Source organism: Bos indicus, chromosome 29 (assembly GCF_029378745.1).
Source record: "Bos indicus isolate NIAB-ARS_2022 breed Sahiwal x Tharparkar chromosome 29, NIAB-ARS_B.indTharparkar_mat_pri_1.0, whole genome shotgun sequence".
NCBI classification, from domain to species: domain Eukaryota; kingdom Metazoa; phylum Chordata; class Mammalia; order Artiodactyla; family Bovidae; genus Bos; species Bos indicus.
In genome coordinates this window covers 46472576-46490715 of record NC_091788.1, presented here as the reverse complement: position 1 = coordinate 46490715, position 18140 = coordinate 46472576, and the positions used below count along the sequence as shown (strand labels likewise).

At 41.9% G+C, this 18140-nt stretch overlaps 2 protein-coding genes across 2 annotated transcripts in view; both read right to left on the bottom strand.

The window, feature by feature from the left end:
- The window catches only part of LOC139180687 (skin secretory protein xP2-like), a 41579-nt gene that overhangs the window by 6102 nt on the left and 17337 nt on the right, over nucleotides 1–18140 (bottom strand). The window contains exon 4 of the mRNA XM_070782810.1: nucleotides 12591–12686. Coding sequence (XP_070638911.1) covers nucleotides 12623–12686 — 64 coding nt within the window. The 3' untranslated portion in view covers nucleotides 12591–12622. The remainder of the gene's footprint in view (nucleotides 1–12590; nucleotides 12687–18140) is intronic.
- Nucleotides 1–18140, bottom strand: part of PPP6R3 (protein phosphatase 6 regulatory subunit 3) — a 125252-nt gene that overhangs the window by 91207 nt on the left and 15905 nt on the right. The window lies entirely within an intron of this gene.

Sequence of the window (18140 nt, the reverse complement as noted above, 5' to 3'; positions counted from 1 at the left end):
GAACAGATTCTCAACTAAAGAGTAACTAAATATGTACCTGCTTAGTCACAGAACTTGAGAACAGCAAGAGTGAACATCTAACCCTTACAAACCCTTTGTGCCAGCATTATACGTGTGCTTCTCAATCCTCTTAGGTATTACTCCTATTTTGTAGTTGAGAACAATAAGAAAGGACGTACTCCAAAAGAACACTGAAATTTTTTTTTTAACTCACTTTGGGGGAAAAAAGGAATAATAACCTCTCTCTGTGCTCTTACATGAATTTTTAATATAAATTCCCTGATATTCTTCAAAGATGCAAATTCACAAGCGGAAACTACAGCTATTACGTAACAGGCAGGAAAATATGTTCTCCTTGTATCACATATCATACACAAACAACTAAAAACAACCTCTCGGTTACAAACAGGTGAAACAGCCTAGAGCCTGGGCACACAGAAGCAAGCAACTACTGTCACCAGCAAGTCCCGAGACAGGCCAGCTCAATCGATCCCAAGACGGGCCAGCTCGATGGTTCCCAAGACAGGCCACCTCAATCGTTCCTGAGACAGGCCAGCTCGATCGTCCCCGAGACAGGCCGGCTCAATCGTTCCCGAGACAGGCCAGCTCAATCGTTCCCATGAGGATTTTAATAATCCTTTTTCTGCAAGCTGCTCACACATGTTCCCCAAACACCCAAGTCTAAAAAGATGCAAGATAGTGAGATGGGAAGACAATCCATCTCTATAAAGTTTTAGAGATAAAATGTTGATAAAATTCAACATTTTATCCTCAATGCCTAGCACACAGAAAATAAATTAACACCCCCCCCTATTCTGACCACAAAAATCATCAAAAATGAGCATACAAACACTCGTAATTGAGAGAAACAACCTAAATAAGTAACATCCTTTGATAACTTCAGAGGCATCTATCTATCTATCTATATATATATAGTATATATTATATATATAATAACTGTGTATATGTATTATACATATATGCACACACACATATATGTAACTATCAACTAATTTCAGAAATACCAATTTAATACAAGCTGTGGCAAAAATACAGGCTTTGAAACCAGTAATCAAAAATATCTGTACCAAGAATACAAAAAGACTACTTTTTAAAGTATAAACACCCAAGGTAAATCCATACTACCACCTTTCAAAAGCAAAATCATGAATGTAAAGTACTCTAAGTAAAACGTTGGCCCCTGATCGGATTACATCATCGTCTGGCTATGCACCCTAATGGACACTCAAATCACTGCCATTGTGCATAAAGTCAATCCAACCCAAGTTGCTATTAAAATGGAGCCAAATCATAAATTAGTAAATTAGCATCCGAAGTAAAGCCCAGAAAACAAACTCTGCCTGTGACAATGTCAGCGTGCAGAGGCAGAGCAACAGTACAAAAGATGACAGGGTTCCGACCGCCAAAGCCGTGCTTAGCTGGCTCACCCACAGTTACACACCGAGCTTAATTTGACGTAAAAACTGAAACTTCCATAATCCACAGTACAAGAACAAGAAAGGCATCAACCTGCTACAGGACACCTTGGTAACCAAGCGATTAGTATGTGAAACCCAAGTACAGAGGCTGGAAAACATGCTAAGCGACATGAAGGTGAATGAGCGTATTCACTGAAAACTCAACCCAGGAACGGGATTTTCAACTAGCAAACCAAGATATCTAAGAGATGAAAAAGGACAGTCCCTTCAAATAGGCTCTTGGTTACCGTCCTAAAGAGTAGATGAAACAGGAATGGAGAAAGGCCCAAGTCACAACCACAAGCACTGCCCCAAGCTCCTCCTACTTTTAAACACAAATCTGATTCCTAACTGGCAATTCTAATCATACTCATAACTCCTGGTGTCCAGCACCAACATTTCTAAAGTTGTAAAAAAAAAATAATAATTTTTTTAAGGTAAATACTCTGTACCTACGCTGTCCAATACAGTAAGCCACTGGCCACACAGAGTCATGAGTACCAGCAATACAGCTAGTTAAGACTAAGGAACTGAATTCTCAATTTAAATTTAAATAGCCCCACTGAGCACAGATAAAAGAATACTATTTTACTGGACAGCACTGTTCCAGCTCACATTAAAGCACAGAATAAAACATTGATAGTCTACAACCTTGGGTTAAGTTCCCATCTACAGGCTTCAACTTTCTCAACCAAAATATGTAGAGGGTTCAGACTATCTCTGTGACTAAAAACAAATTAGGGCAGCAGGTAAACGAGTTCTAATGCCTTTGCCAAGTAAGTAAAGCTATACTTCCCCTCAAACCTCTGGCAAGTTACCTCCCTCTGATCACGCAAGGGTATCATACCACCCCTCACTCCACCAAACGTAATGGGGAAGACCACGGACTCAGATCAGTCTACCTTTGGACAAGTAATCTCACCTTTTCAAGCTTGTTTTCGTAACTGTAAGATGAGAGGATTAGACTAAACGAGTTTAAGATGCTTCAAATCCTAAACTACTATTTTTCTGTGGCTCTACGAAGAAACATAAGTGAAACCAAGATACTTCAAGAACTGAAGAAAAAGGAATCAATGAATAACCACAGTCTCACACTCGAAATTATATTTAAACAAGATCTTAAAGCAGAGTCCCAGTGATAGAGAATTTAAAGTTACACTGTATCAGTGTCCTCCACTGGGAGACCGGTTTGGTCTGTTTAGGGGTGCCCAGTTTTTCATGTTTGATTAAGTCCATATGGGACATGCTGCTTTCTCCAAAGCAGGGAGATCGGTGAAACCAGGCGAATGCAGGTGGCTCGAGAACACACCGCACACAGAGGCTGTACTGTCCCTTCCCCTCACACAAAGTGCACCAAGGAAGTCCTCCTCCGCCATCGGGCAGGCTGCAGCCATCACCACTGCTAAGGCAGGCTTCTCAGACAACATCAGACGTTTGCTCACTCTGTCAATGGTCCAAACCAAGTAAAACGATCCTCTCATGAAAGGAGCTGTGGCTATTCTTAGATGAAATAAGGAAACCAGAGTGAATTCATCCATGAACCTTTAAGACATCTTTCCTGTGGTCTATAACTCAGAACATATAAAAAACAGGACCAAAAATCCTAACAGGAAACTGGAGAAGGGAATAGTGGATAATAATTTATGTGAAGTGCGTTAAAAGGCAGATCAAGAGAGAACGACAGGCTTAACACTGCTCTTCAAAGGTGTATTTTCAAAAATCTTCTGTGCCAATAACAGACCCACTGGTATTTTTCTCAATCTTATAAAATGGTGTGAGGGACAGGCTCACTGTCAAAGTACCATTTACAGCATGGTATATAAAAACAAAAGCAAATGTTTTATCTGATACTGACTTTCCTTTACATTACAGGTGATTTAACCAGGGCGCCACTGATGACCATTTAGTTTTCAATTTTTCAGTTCAGTTCAGTCGCTCAGTCATGTCCGACTCTTTGCGACCCCGTGAATCACAGCACGCCAGGCCTCCCTGTTCATCACCAACTCCCGGAGTTCACTCAGACTCACATCCATCGAGTCAGTGATGCCATCCAGCCATCTCATCCTCTGTTGTCCCCTTCTCCCCCTGCCCCCAATCCCTCCCAGCATCAGAGTCTTTTCCAGTGAGTCAACTCTTCACATGAAGTGGCCAAAGTACTGGAGTTTCAGCTTTAGCATCATTCCTTCCAAAGAAATCCCAGGGCTGATCTCCTTCAGAATGGACTGGTTGGATCTCCTTGCAGTCCAAGGGACTCTCAAGAGTCTTCTCCAACACCACAGTTCAAAAGCATCAATTCTTCGGCGCTCAGCCTTCTTCACAGTCCAACTCTCACATCCATACATGACCACAGGAAAAACCATAGCCTTGACTAGACGGACCGTTGTTGGCAAAGTAATGTCTCTGCTTTTGAATATGCTATCTAAGTTGGTCATAACTTTCCTTCCAAGGAGTAAGTGTCTTTTAATTTCATGGCTGCAGTCACCATCTGCAGTGATTTTGGAGCCCAAAAAGATAAAGTCTGACACTGTTTCCACTGTTTCCCCATCTATTTCCCATGAAGTGATGGGACCGGATGCCATGATCTTCGTTTTCTGAATGTTGAGCTTTAAGCCAACTTTTTCACTCTCCATTTTCACTTTCATCAAGAGGCTTTTTAGTTCCTCTTCACTCTCTGCCATAAGGGTAGTGTCATCTGCATATCTGAGGTTATTGATATTTCTCCCAGCAATCTTGATTCCAGCTTGTGCTTCTTCCAGTCCAGCGTTTCTCATGATGTACTCTGCATATAAGTTAAATAAGCAGGGTGACAATATACAGCCTTGACGTACTCTTCCTATTTGGAACCAGTCTGTTGTTCCATGTCCAGTTCTAACTGTTGCTTCCTTTTTTTTTTTTTTAAAAGAAATATTTAATTAATTTTATTTTATTTTTTAAACTTTACATAATTGTAAATCACAGAAGAAATCAAAAAAGAAAAAAAAAAAGAAATCAAAATTTGCATAGAAACGAATGAAAATGAAAACACAACAACCCAAAACGTGTGAGACACAGTAAAAGCAGTCCTAAGGGGAAAGTTCATAGCAATACAGGCACACCTCAAGAAACAAGAAAAAAGTCAAATAAATAACCTAACTCTACACCTAAAGCAACTAGAAAAGGAAGAAATGAAGAACCCCAGGGTTAGTAGAAGGAAAGAAATCTTAAAAATTAGAGCAGAAATAAATGCAAAAGAAACAAAAGAGACCATAGCAAAAATCAACAAAGCCAAAAGCTGGTTCTTGGAAAGGATAAATAAAATTGACAAACCATTAGCCAGACTCATCAAGAAACAAAGGGAGAAAAATCAAATCAATAAAATTAGAAACGAAAATGGAGAGATCACAACAGACAACACAGAAATACAAAGGATCATAAGAGACTACTAACTGTTGCTTCCTGACCTCCATACAGATTTCTCAAGAGGCAGGTCAGGTGGTCTGTTTCGGAATTTTCCATCTCTTTCAGAATTTTCCACAGTTTATTGTGATCCACAGAGTCAAAGGCTTTGGCATAGTCAATAAAGCAGAAATAGATGTTTTTCTGGAACTCTCTTGCTTTTTCCATGATCCAGTGGATGTTGGCAATTTGATCTCTGGTTCCTCTGCCTTTTCTAAAACCAGCTTGAATATCTGGAAGTTCACGGTTCATGTATTGCTGAAGCCTGGCTTGGAGAATTTTGAGCGTTACCTTACTAGTGTGTGAGATGAGTGCAATTGTGCGGTAGTTTGAGCATTCTTTGGCATTGCCCTTCTTTGGGATTGGAATGAAAATTGACCTTTTCCAGTCCTATGGCCACTGCTGAGTTTTCCAAATTTGCTGGCATATTGAGTGCAGCACTTTCACAGTATCATCTTTCAGGATTAGAAATAGCTCCACTGGAACTGCATCATCTCCACTAGCTTTGTTCGTAGTGATGCCTTCTAAGGCCCACTTGACTTCACATTCCAGGATGTCTGGCTCTAGGCGAGTGATCACACCATCGTGATTATCTGGGTCATGAAGATCTTTTTTGTACAGTTCTTCTGTGTATTCTTGCCACCTCTTCTTAATATCTTCTGCTTCTGTTAGGTCCATACCATTTCTGTCCTTTATCGAGCCCATCTTTGCATGAAACATTCCGTTGGTATTTCTAATTTTCTTGAAGAGATCAAAAGTACTGGAGTGGGGTGCCACTGCCTTCTCCGGAAGAGATCTCTAGTCTTTCCCATTCTGTTGTAAAATGCCAGAGTTTCCAGAAGTGGAACTGCTGGATTAAACAAGGCCCATTTCCGGTTAGGTACACAAAGTCCAAGGGCTCTCCCCGGCGGCCATGGCTACTCCCACCAGCCCCCGCCTGGCCCCTAACACCCGTGCCCAGCATCCTCTTCTCTTGGGAGCGCTGTTTTTGTCTAAGAGCCATTTATACTTCACTTTTCTCCTACTGTCTGTTTATATCCTTTGTTGTTTTTCTGCTGGGCCTGTCTTCTCAGTGATTTGTAGTGGTTCTTTAAACGTAACAGAAGAGGAGCCCTTTGCCACAGAGCATCCCCTCTTCACCTCAGTCCACTCTGGTGTCTGTCTGTGCCACTCAACTGAAACTGCCTCTTCAAGCTGCCAGCGCCTCCCGATGGGGCTGCTCTCAGCAGATCTCTTCTGTCCCAGTCTCAGCTTTGCTCTCAGAGCAGTCCGAACTCTTCACTGCTGGACCCTCCTTACTGACACAGTCTCTCCTCGGCTTCTTTGAGAGCACAGCCTCCTTGTTTTCTCACTGGCCGCCTCTCAGTGTCCTCTAAGGCAGAGGTTCCCACCGGGTTCAGACGGGACACGACCTAGGTACACTCTCCCGGCTTGACGCCAGTGCTCAGGGTGTCAGTTTCCACTTGTTCTATTCACACTATCGCTGCAGCAACTCAAACAAGACTTGGGGAAAATCTTTTTCAAAGGGCTTTGTTGAATAAATGAAGCCATTTCCTCAGGTTTTTAAATATACCTCTATAAACACAGATGAGATTCAAATTTATAAAACTGGTTAAGGCCATCTCTGCACCTCAAACACAGGCACCCGTTTGCCCTTGGATGTCTTGTAAGCATATTAAATTTAATCTCTCCTAAACAGGCTTTTGCTCTCTATCACACACCAATCACCTAACAAACCCTTTCTCACCACGTCCGCCCCTCCCAGAAAAGGCACACCCAGCTGGGGTAGACTCCTCTTTCCCTCAACATCCAGTTCACCAAAACTGTGTCAACTCCATCTTCCTCGCGCCTCCCCTTCTCCAGCTTCTCTGGCCACCACCCAGAGGACAGAAATAGCTTCCTAACTTATCCCCCTGCGGCTCCTCTGCCCCTTTAAGCCACCGTTTACCTCAGTTCCTAGTCCGTGTCCCCTGCCCCTCTGTGTGAGCAGTGAAGACACTGATGATAATCTGCCCTACAGGGCCACTGCGGCAGCCGTGCCAGGCTTTGGAGCACATGAAACATGGCTAGTTCAAACGCAGAAGTGTTCATGTATAAAATACAGCTGACTTCAAAGACTGAGTACAAAAAGAAGTGAAAATACCTCATTAATAATTTTGTATGACATGCTGAAATGATATTATTTTGTATTACTGGGTTAAAATACATTAAAATTAACTTTACCTGTTGCCGTTTCATGAGGCCATTAGAAAACTTATGACTACATATGCTGCTTGCTCTGTATCTCGGAGACACTGTCCTGATTCACTGAGGGCACCAGCATGCCATCATTTTAATCACATGTGACCAAAGTCTAGAAAGCACAGGCCTGGCACTGGGTGGGCACCCAGATATTTGCTGGAGGCGTTATGGCCAACAATCACTACCCTTTATGCACACTCATTTAAAAACGAAAGATGGAAAATTTTACCTCTTACCAGAAGTTGAACCACACTTTGAAGTACAATTTTTATTAGGAAAACAACTTTACTTTTTTTGTTGTTTAATTCAACGAATACTTACTGAGACCTGCTCTTCAGAGCCCACCAGAGTCATGTGTCACAACTCCCAGCTGGTGCTGTCATGGGCTCACTGCTGCCCTTTTAGGAAGGAAAACCCATAACATGGGATCAGAGAAAGGCCTTCCTTGCTTCTCATATTTTGCGTTTTTACAATAAAACATCATTTGAATTTATACAAATACATAATTAAAAGAACACATATAAAGTGTTTTACCTACCTAGCTCCTTCTAATCAATTTCAGAACTGTTAAGAAAACAACTTTACACACACATGAATTTTAAGAAATACTGTCTACTTCTCTAACAATCATTCTAATTATATCATTAATTTTTAAAATTTTCCATTGTTAAATTTTCTATCAGAAGGGAAAGATATAAACTGGTAAAGACTGGAAAATCAAGATGGCCTAAAAAGACTTTGAGTCATCAACCCTCAAAACATTAGTCATCACAACTCAAAAGATCATTGTGAGAGCAGGAAAGCTAGTGGACAGGACAAGAGGAAAAGAAACAAGTAGGTGGTTATTAACATGGAAAGTCTAATAAATAACAGGTGGGTAGTGATCATCTTAAAATGTACAGTAAGTCCCCCACATACAAATGAGTTCTGTTCCAAGAACACGTCTGTAAGCCCAATTTGTTTATAAGCCCAACAGAGTCAGCCCAGACACCCAACTAGCATAAGCAGCTATGCAGTGCTGTACTGTAATAGTGCAAAACTCTTTTCACACAAACAATACATAAAAAGCAAACAAACACAAAAAATAAAGAACATCTCTAACCTCGCAGTACAGTATCTTCAAGCGTCCAGTAGTACAGTACAACAGCTGGCACTGAATGAATGGGCAAGAAGAGCTACTGCCTGGAGGAGGGAGGGGGGTGGGGGACGGCAGAGCCGCAGGGTCGTCCGCATCAGGAGACAGAGGGTGAGCTGCGGGGTCACTCCTGCCTGATGCGCATGGCATCTGATGCACAGGTGCTGGTTCCCTACTGAATTCAGTTCTATCTACCGTCCTGAAGAAACTACCCAGTGATGTCTGGGTAGTGGTCCCTTTCCTCGTCACAGGTGACACGGCAGCACTGGACTGCATCTGAGCGGCGGCTGCAACTCTTGGGGACCATTCTATGTTCAGGGCCTATGACTCAAAAGCTCACCGCACCTCCTCAAACAAAGAAAATCTCCTTGCCATTTCCTGTGTCATAAATCTCTTCTGAGCAGCACTGGCTACACCACCGCTGCTCTGCCGCCCGCTTCCGGACACCCTGGGCTTGAAACTGCACCGCTGTACCCTACGCAGTACTGTAAGGCACTCACAGCACAGCCGCTGGTGCAGACACGCACGGGACACTGCACCAGACACGGGCAGACAAGCGCTCGAACCTTTCGCAGTTCACAGATGGAAGCTTGCACACAGGGACTTAGCGTATTTAAACGTCCAATCACTATGCTGCACGCCTGAAAGTAACACAGTGCTGTATCCCAATAACCAGTGAAAAAACAAAGAAAACAAAAGCCCTGGAGGGGAGGATTTGGACCCCCACAAAGATGTGTCAGACCACCTTACGTTATGCCCGTGGCATCTGAACTACCAGAGAGGGTGGCACCCTCAGAGGGGAAGGCTTCCTCCAGTCAGCATGAGGTCTCCTTCGGAGAACACGCATTCTTGACGGCCTCACACACACACAGCACATTTCAAGACACAGTATGGGACTATACTCTGAATGAATTTCTATGTGAGTCAGGCTGGAAGCCCTTTAAAAATTTCAATTTGGGTCCACAGTAAACCTCCAGCGATCAATCACAACCAAAAGAAGAAACGCCAATGAAACTACAGTCCAGTTTACCGCCCAAACACAGAAACTTACAACTACCTGCTTACAAGACAGAGAGCTCTGCGGGGACACAAGACAAAAATCCAGGTCCCCACAAACAGGTGGCAAGAGGTGCAGGGGGAGGTGTTTTAATTGTTTTAATTGGATCTCAATTTGAAAATATTAGAAAACTCTACATATAAAAATGACCGTATTTGAGACAGTTGAAAATTTCAACTCTGACTAGGCACTGGATAGTATCAGGCAACTAGTTTGTGGGAGTTTTCAGCGAACCATAAAGGGAAAATTAACTGAATTACATCAATATTAACTCCTCTGCCTCGAAAGACACAATGACAACCCAGAGAGTAGGCAGAGATATTCACCATATTTATATCTCCTGAAAAATTCATATCCAGAATAAAACAAATCCTACCAAGCGTAGCGTGTGAAAATTTGTCCACAAACTCTTTGACACTTTTCAGAAAACGGAACTTCACTGTCCAAGGTGGGACAAGGTAAGTGACTCTCTTCTAACAAACAGAGTATGACAAAATTAAATGCCACAAGACTTCTAAGGTCTTGTCATAAAAACCATAGCTTCCACTTGGTGCTATTTCTCTCTGAGGAGGAAGTCAGTCACCATGTCTTGAGGACAGAACACTGAGGCATCAGGACAAAGGCCTGCATGAAAAGGAGCTGTGGCCTCCCCACCGCAGCCAGGACTAACTTGCTGGGCATGAAAATGAGCCACCTTGGGAAGGATCCTCCTTGGAAGGCTGATGACATCCAAGCCAAACAGCCCAGCCAAGCCACTTCCAAGTTCCTAAATCACAGAAACTATGAGATAATAAATGTTTACCGTTGTCATAAGCCGCTAGGTTTAGGGGTAACTGTTATGAATCAACAGAGAGCTAACAAGATAAAACCGATAATGCAACAAAAAAAAGAGGAGACGTAAATATCACTCTTCATTGAAAAGGGAAAAAAAAAAAAAAAGGCTTCCCGGGTAGCTCAGCTGGTAAAGAATCCACCTACAATGCAGGAGACCCCAGTTCAACTCCTGGGTCGGGAAGATCTGCTGGAGAAGGGATAAGCTACCCACTCCAGTATTCTTGGGCTTAGCTGATGGCTGAGATGGTAAAGAATCTGCCTGCAATGCAGAGAGACCTGGGTTCGATCCCTGGGTTGGGAAAATCCCCTGAAGGAGGGCAGGGCAACCCATTCCAGTATTCTTGCCTGCAGAATTCCCCATGGAGAGGAGCCTGGCAGGCTACCATCTACGGGGTCCCAAAGCGTCAGACACAACTGAGCAACTAAGCACAGCGCATTCATTACAAAAGGATAACTATGGTACGGCCAGGGCGCGGGGAGGACTGAGTGTGGCATCAGCCAATGCAAACTATCATACATAAGACAGATAAACAACAGAGTCCTACTGTAGAGCACAGGGAGACATATTCAACATGCTGTGATCAACCATGATGGAAAAGAACAAAGATATTTTGATTTCCCTGGCAGTTCAGTGGTTAAGACTCCACGCTCCCACTGCAGGGGCAGGGGTTCAATAGTTGTTCGTGGAACTCAGATCCCACATGCTTCACGGTGCAGCCAAAAATAAGTAAATAAATGAAATTAAAAAGGACATGTGTGTGCATGTGTATAAAACAATCACTTTGTGGTACAGCAAATTAACACATAAATCAACAATACGTGAATAAAACTTTATAAAATAAACTAACTGACCAAAAAAGGCATGAGAATGTACTTGACTTCACTAGCCCAAGTTACAGCTACTGTATGCATCACCACACAGCGAGGAGTGTAGGTAAAATGAAAAGGATGAAAGAGGAGCCACTCGAGCGGATGGAGTCAATGGACCTCGCACACGCTTGGGGGATGTCACCTGGTACCGCGGCTTCAGCAGAGGCAGCCACAGGTTTCCAAAGTGGAACACACGCACACCTCTACGACCAAGCAATGTCACCTCCAGGTATATCCCCAACAATCCCACACACAATGTCAAGAGAAAAGCTCAGACACACGTGAACATACCATAGATTTACGGAAGGAACGAGACTCGGCAGAGCTAGTCAACCTGGCTAAGTATCAGGACCCTGGCTGCCCTCAGCAGACAGTGTGACTGAAAGTGGACAAAGGAGATGCCTGGGACCCAGGTACCAAGGTGGGTTTCAGACTGAAAACCCATTTATGGTGTACACTCTTCTGTATTTCTATCACACTTCAATAGAGATTTAAACCAGTACGAGTCCAGGAGAGATGTGGGGACTGAAGGATTAGGCGGGACACCACTGACCTTAGGTTTATGGGGCTAGAGCTGATTACCTGAGGGTTCATTATACTATTCTATGTTTGTGGATGTTAAAATTTTCCCCTAATAAAAAAGGACTTTAAACATACATTAATATAAAATTAGATGGAACTGCTGGTAAAAGTATAAACTAATTTTCTGGCCACAGATATCAAAGGGTTTTAAAATCTATACATTCCTTGACCCAATTACGTTGCTTTGAGTTCATCCTAAGGTGTTCATCCTGAGTTAAAAGTCTTATATATAACAATGTCCAAAGAGTTAATAACGGGGGGAAAAAAGAGAGAAACATCCAAATCCAGAGGTCATAGGACATTGTGGGCACCACCCTAGGACAAACGACCAGGTCACCCACAATACACGGAACCTGAGTAACAGAGGTTTTATCTACCCCAAGGTCCTTTTATCTATCCAATGAAATACAGTCATTAAAAATGGTGTGATCCACATCATTATGTCACAAAAACATGCAAATTATGAAAACAATATGATACCACTACACACCTGTTAGAATGGCCAAAGTCCACAAGGCTGACCACCCCCCCCACCCCAGTGCTGGGGAAGGTGTGGAGCCACCGGAACTCTCAGTCCTTGCTGATCAAAGTGCAAAATGGTGCAGGCACTGGGAAGACAGTTCAGCAGTTTCATACAAAACTAAAGACATTCTTACCATATAATCCAGCAATCACTCCTTGGTATTTACCCAGAGGAGCTGAAAACACGAACAAAAACCTGCATACAGATGTTTACAGCAGCTTCTTCCATACGTGGAAGCAACCAAAACGTCCTTCAGTGGGTGCGTGGGTAGGCTTTTCCCCTCCCCTGTTTCTGGGAGGGGGAAAAGAACTTTTTTTTTTTTTTGAAACATCAGGACATTCAATCCTTAACAAAGCTCACCTTCAAAAAAAAAAAAGAAAAAACAACTATTTCCCAGAGCCTAACCCGCTGGGGTTTCACCGGAACCTAACCTACCTGGAGGAAGGGAATCTCCAGCTCCAGCCCCTCTAACCTTCTGCGTGAGGAAAGGGGAGCACACAACTCCAGACCACGCTAGCCATCCCGCACCACCTGAGAAGGGGAAAAAGCAGAGAAGCACCGGTGAAGGTCACAGCTCACCAAGACTGAGGCCGCGCAGCACTGCAGGACACGCCCATCCCCGAGACAACTCTACTGCGCTTCCCAAGGTCCGCTCTTCACATTTCCTTTTACCAGTGTATCATGTCTGCCTTTCAGAAAGACTGCAAAGCATACTAAGGCAAAAAGTAGCTTGAAAAGCCTGAGCAAGCATCAGAAGCAGTCATTTACAGGGCACTTTCCCGGGGGTCCAACAGTTAGGACTCCACGGTTCCATTGTAGGGGTGCAGGTCCAATCTCTGGTCAGGGCACTAGAATCCCACATGTCATGTGCTGTGCCCCCAACCAAAAAACAAAAAAAAGTCATGTATGCCAGACACGCTGGAATTATCAGAACAGAAAAGCTAAGGGCTTTAATGGAAAAGGGAGACAACATGCAATAAGATAAAAAACAATCAAAACAAAAATTCGAAGAAAGGATCAAAAGAAATGCTTCAGACCAAACACTAACAGAAACGGACAATGTCTTTGATAGACTCGTTAGCAGACTGAACACAGCTGAGGAAAGAAACTCTGAGCTTGAAGATGTGACACCTTAAATTTCCAAAATGGAAAAGCAAAGAGAAAAGACAAAAATGGGGATGAGGGGTGCAGAACATCCAAGAGCCACGGGAAACTATGGAAGGTCTAAGATACATGTAACGGGCTACTGGAAGGAGAAGGGAGAGAAGAGAACAACACTGGAAGCAATAATGACCAAGAATCTCCCCAAAGTAGTAGCAGACACCAAACCACAGATCAGGAATCTCAGCCAACACGAGCAAGATAAACGCAGAAAATAAAAACCTACCCCCAGGTATAGCATATATTGTCTACAAGAAATCCACTTTAATACAGAAACCCAACACTCTAATAGTAAAGGAATGGAGCTGTACCATACTAACACTAATTAAACAAAGTGGGAGTAGCTACAGTAATTTCAGAAAGAGAAGACTTCAGGGCAAAAAAGCCATTACAAAATGAAAAGGGGGCCAATACTCTAAGAAGACATAACAATTCTTAATGCTATGCACCTAACAACACCTAACAATCAAAACAAGTTAAACACAGATAAAACTGCAAGGAGAAATAGATGAACTCACTTTTACAGTTAGCGACTTTACTACTCCTCTATCGGAAACAGATACACCCATCAGAAAATCAGTACAGACAAAACAGAACTCAACAGCACCATCAATCAAATCAACTGTATACAGTTGATATGCATGGACTACTGCATCCAACGACAGCAAGTTACACTTTCTTAAATACACATGGAACACGCACCAGGACAGAGCGTGTTCTATGAAACACACCTTCACAAACGAAGAACAAAAAGCATACCATGTCTGCCTTTAGACCACAATGCAATCAAACCAAGTCAGCAACAGAAACACAGCTGGCAAAACCCAAAGTACTTCAGATTACAAATCACACTTCTAAAAAATGCATGGATTAAAGAAAAAATTCTCAAGAGAAACTTTAAAAATATCTGAACAAAATGAAAATACAACTTATTAAAATTAGGGGGATGCAAAAAACATTGCTTAGATTAAAATTTATAGAATTGAAAGCACATATCAAAAAAGAAAGATCTAAAATCAATAATCTAAGCTTTCACCTTAGAAGAGCAAATTAATTCCAAACTAAGCAGAAACTGAAATAATAAAAATCAGAGCAGAAAATAAAACAAGAAATCAGTAGAGGAAATCAACAAACCCAAAAGCTGAGTATCCCCACCCCTTCCCCAAAAAATCAATAAAATCAGGAAGACTTTTGCCAGACTAAGGAAAAAAGACCTGAATTACTAACATTAGAAATGAAAGAGGGGAATCACTACAGATCTCACATGCAACAAAAGGCTAATAAAAGCGTATTATGAACAACTCTATAGCCATGGATTTGATAACCTGGATGAAATGGACCAACTCCTTGACAGATACAATCTGTCACAGCGCACCTAAGACAATTTGAATAGGGCTGTATCTATTAAAGAAACTGAATCACTTACGAATAACCTTCTAAAACAGAAAGCATCATGTCCCAACGGGTTTACTGGTGATTTCTACCAAACAGTTAAAGAAAAAAAATTTTTACCAATTCTCTACAGTCTCTTTCAGAAGATAGAAACAGAAGGAATACTTCTTAATTCATTCTATGAGACCAATCATGCTCAATGCTATTTACTCAACTGCACTGAGAACTTATGTGTACACAAAAGCCTGCATACAGACGTCTGCACCAGCTTTTTCATAACTGCCCAAACTTGGAGGCATCCAAGACAGCCTTCAGGTAGAATGGACAGACTGTGGCACAACCAATGGGTATTACTCAGCACTAAAGGAAATGGGCTCTTAAGGAGTGAAAAGACATGCAGGAACCTAATTGTATATTACTAAGTGAAAGAAGCCAGTCTCAAAAGGCTACAATACTGTATGATCTCTACTGTATTTCGCTCTAGAAAAGGCAAAACTAGAGACACATTAAAAAGATTAGTGGTTGTCAAGGGTTAAGTCTGAGGCAGGGATGATCAGGCAAAGCACAGAGGACGTTTAGGGCAGCAGTGTTCTGTAGACTACTGGTGGATATATGCCATTACACACGTCTAAACTCAAAGAACACATAACACTAAGACTGAACCTAACGTGACCTGTGGACTCTGAGTGACAATGACGTGTCAGTGTACATTCACAAGGCTGGAGGGGCACGTGGGGAGACGAGGAGCATGTGGGCTTCTGGCTCTGTACTGCTGGCTCAATTCTGCTGTGGACCTAAAACTGCTCCGTGAAATAAAGTTTATTAATTTTTAAAAATGGTTAAAATGTAAATTTGTGTTATACATTTTTGTAGCAAAAAAGATCTGCTAAATAATTTTTCATTACAATAGAGCTTAAAAACATCATGCATGTCATACATCATTTGAAAAGGAAAGAGAAAAGCTTTCTAAAACAAGGTCTCCATCCACTGTTTAACAGTTGTACTTTATATAGAAAGATCAAAAGCAAAAAATCCAGCTTATAATTCAGTGTTTTACCTATTTCTGTACCAAACACGAAACTCTGAAAAGCTTCTAAGTTCGAAGTACTGTATTGTAAGAAACTAAAGGCAAGTCAAACTGTCTGTGATAGAAAAAAAAAAATCTAAAGCCCACTGGTCTGGGAAATGGCTATTAAAACACCTTCATATAAGTAATTAAAAAGGAGGCAGATCTCTGTGTACTGCATGGGAGTCGATGAAAAGTGATAAACGATTAAAAAAAAAAGTGTGTATGCCTAACACTGGGCTGCCCATTCTATAAACACACAAATAAATACACAAACAGAAGAAAATCAAGAAAACAGACAAAAAAAACGATTAACAGCAGAAGACAGAAGAGGGTCGAGGGAAGGTGAGCAAGAGAGACTTCAGTCTCACCTGTTTTTATTTTTTCAAAGTAAATATAATCACACATTAACCAATTTTTTTAAACTAAGACCTCTAAACAGAAAAATGGCAAAAGAGTAAAAAAGAAAATTTCACAACATTCTACCACCAGTCAAGATTTCAAAACCAAAGCCAGTAAGAGATTTCATAAAATAAGGTATTAATCATTAACAAAGTCAGCTTTGCCATATCACTTGTTCTATGAAAGTTTATCATTTCTACATTAATAAACTCACGGAAAAAAAAATTCGTACAAATTCAAATCACCCAAAGTTAACCTTTAATTGCAAAAAGAGAATTAATATTATTTCCATTTTACATAGAAGAAGCTGGAGCTCAGAAAGCGAAATAATTTGGAGTATATTGTCTGTATACTGTCACCCTGCTTATTTAACTTATATGCAGAGTACATCATGCAAAATGCCGGGCTAGATGAAGCACAAGCTAGAATCAAGATTGCTGGGAAAAATATCAATAACCTCAGATATGCAGATGACACCATCCTAAAGGCAGAAAGTGAAGAGGAACTAAAAAGCCTCTTGATGAAGGTGAAAAAAGAGAGTGGAAAAGCTAGTCTAAAACTCAACTTTCAAAAAAACTAAGATTATGGCATCTAGCCCAATCACTTCACAACAAACAGATGGGGCAAAAGGGGAAACCGTGACAGATTTTATTTTCTTGGGCTCCAGAATCATTGTGGATGGTGACTGCAGCCATGAAATTAAAAGATGCTTGCTCCTTGGAAGGCAAGCTATGACAAACCCAGACAGCATATTTAAAAAGCAGAGACGTCACTTTGCTAACAGAGGTCTGTATAGTCAAAGCTACGGTTTTCCCAACAGTCACGTACGGACATGAGAGCTGGACCATCAAGAAGGCTGAGTGCTGAAGAACTGATGCTTTTGAACTGTGGTGCACAGAAGACTCTTCAGAGTCCTTTGGACAGCAGGGATTCTAAACCAGTCAGTTCTAAAGGTAACCAACACTGAATATTCACTGAAGGACTGATGCTGAAGCTCCAATACTTTGGCCCCTGATGCAAAAGAACCGACTCACTGAAAAAGACCTTGAAGCTGAGAAAGACTGAGGCCAGGAGGAGAAAGCGGTGACAGAGGACAAGATGGTTGGCTGGTATGACCAACTCAATGGACATGAGTTTGACCAAACTCTGGGAAATAATGAAGGACAGGGGAGCCTGGCGTGCTGCAGTCCATGGGGTTGCAGAGTTGGACACGGTTTAGTGACTGAACAATGAACAAGGGTAAGGTGGGTACATGAGCAAGGGCAGGCTGCTGAAGGTTTACACTAATCGAGAGGCAATTCAACAGTAACTGCCACCAAAAGCTGAAAAATTTTTAGGCCTGACAATATGGTACATGGCAGGAATGGACTCTTCTTTTTTCAGGGAATAAACACAAACATGCCCGGTAATGTTTATCCTTAATTCTCACAACAATTCTGCTAAACCGGCACGCTCTCTCTGCCCTGTGCCCCTACAATCCCTTCTCATTCTTTCCTCATTGCCCTAGAAGATTATCAAACTTCATTTTTTGAAAGTTGATGAAAACAGTAGTTATAATGCCTGTGCATTTCAAACTCCTTGGCATCACTGAAAATTACCAGGAAAGGCCTAAAAGTAGCAATTAACTGCTTACTCCTAGGGTCAGCAGTGCTGACACCAAACCCCTTAACCCTTCCTTAGTTTATAAGGCTTGCTAACCAGCCTCACAAAGGGAGTTCCAACCTCCGCAGCCTACACTAGCTATGTCCCTCCATTTCTCTTCTCACTGATTAGCTGGAATAAGAAAAGACTTTGTATAAAGAAATACCAACAAGTATGAAACCATCCCTCCTCTCCCCCAGGAGAGGCCAAGTACTCTAAATGCTGAACTCCACTCTTTCCATTTCCCAAAGACAGATTTGGCCGGTAATCTATTTTGGTCCACATCCCTTTTCCAGATTGTTTTTGGTGTTCTATACTTGGCT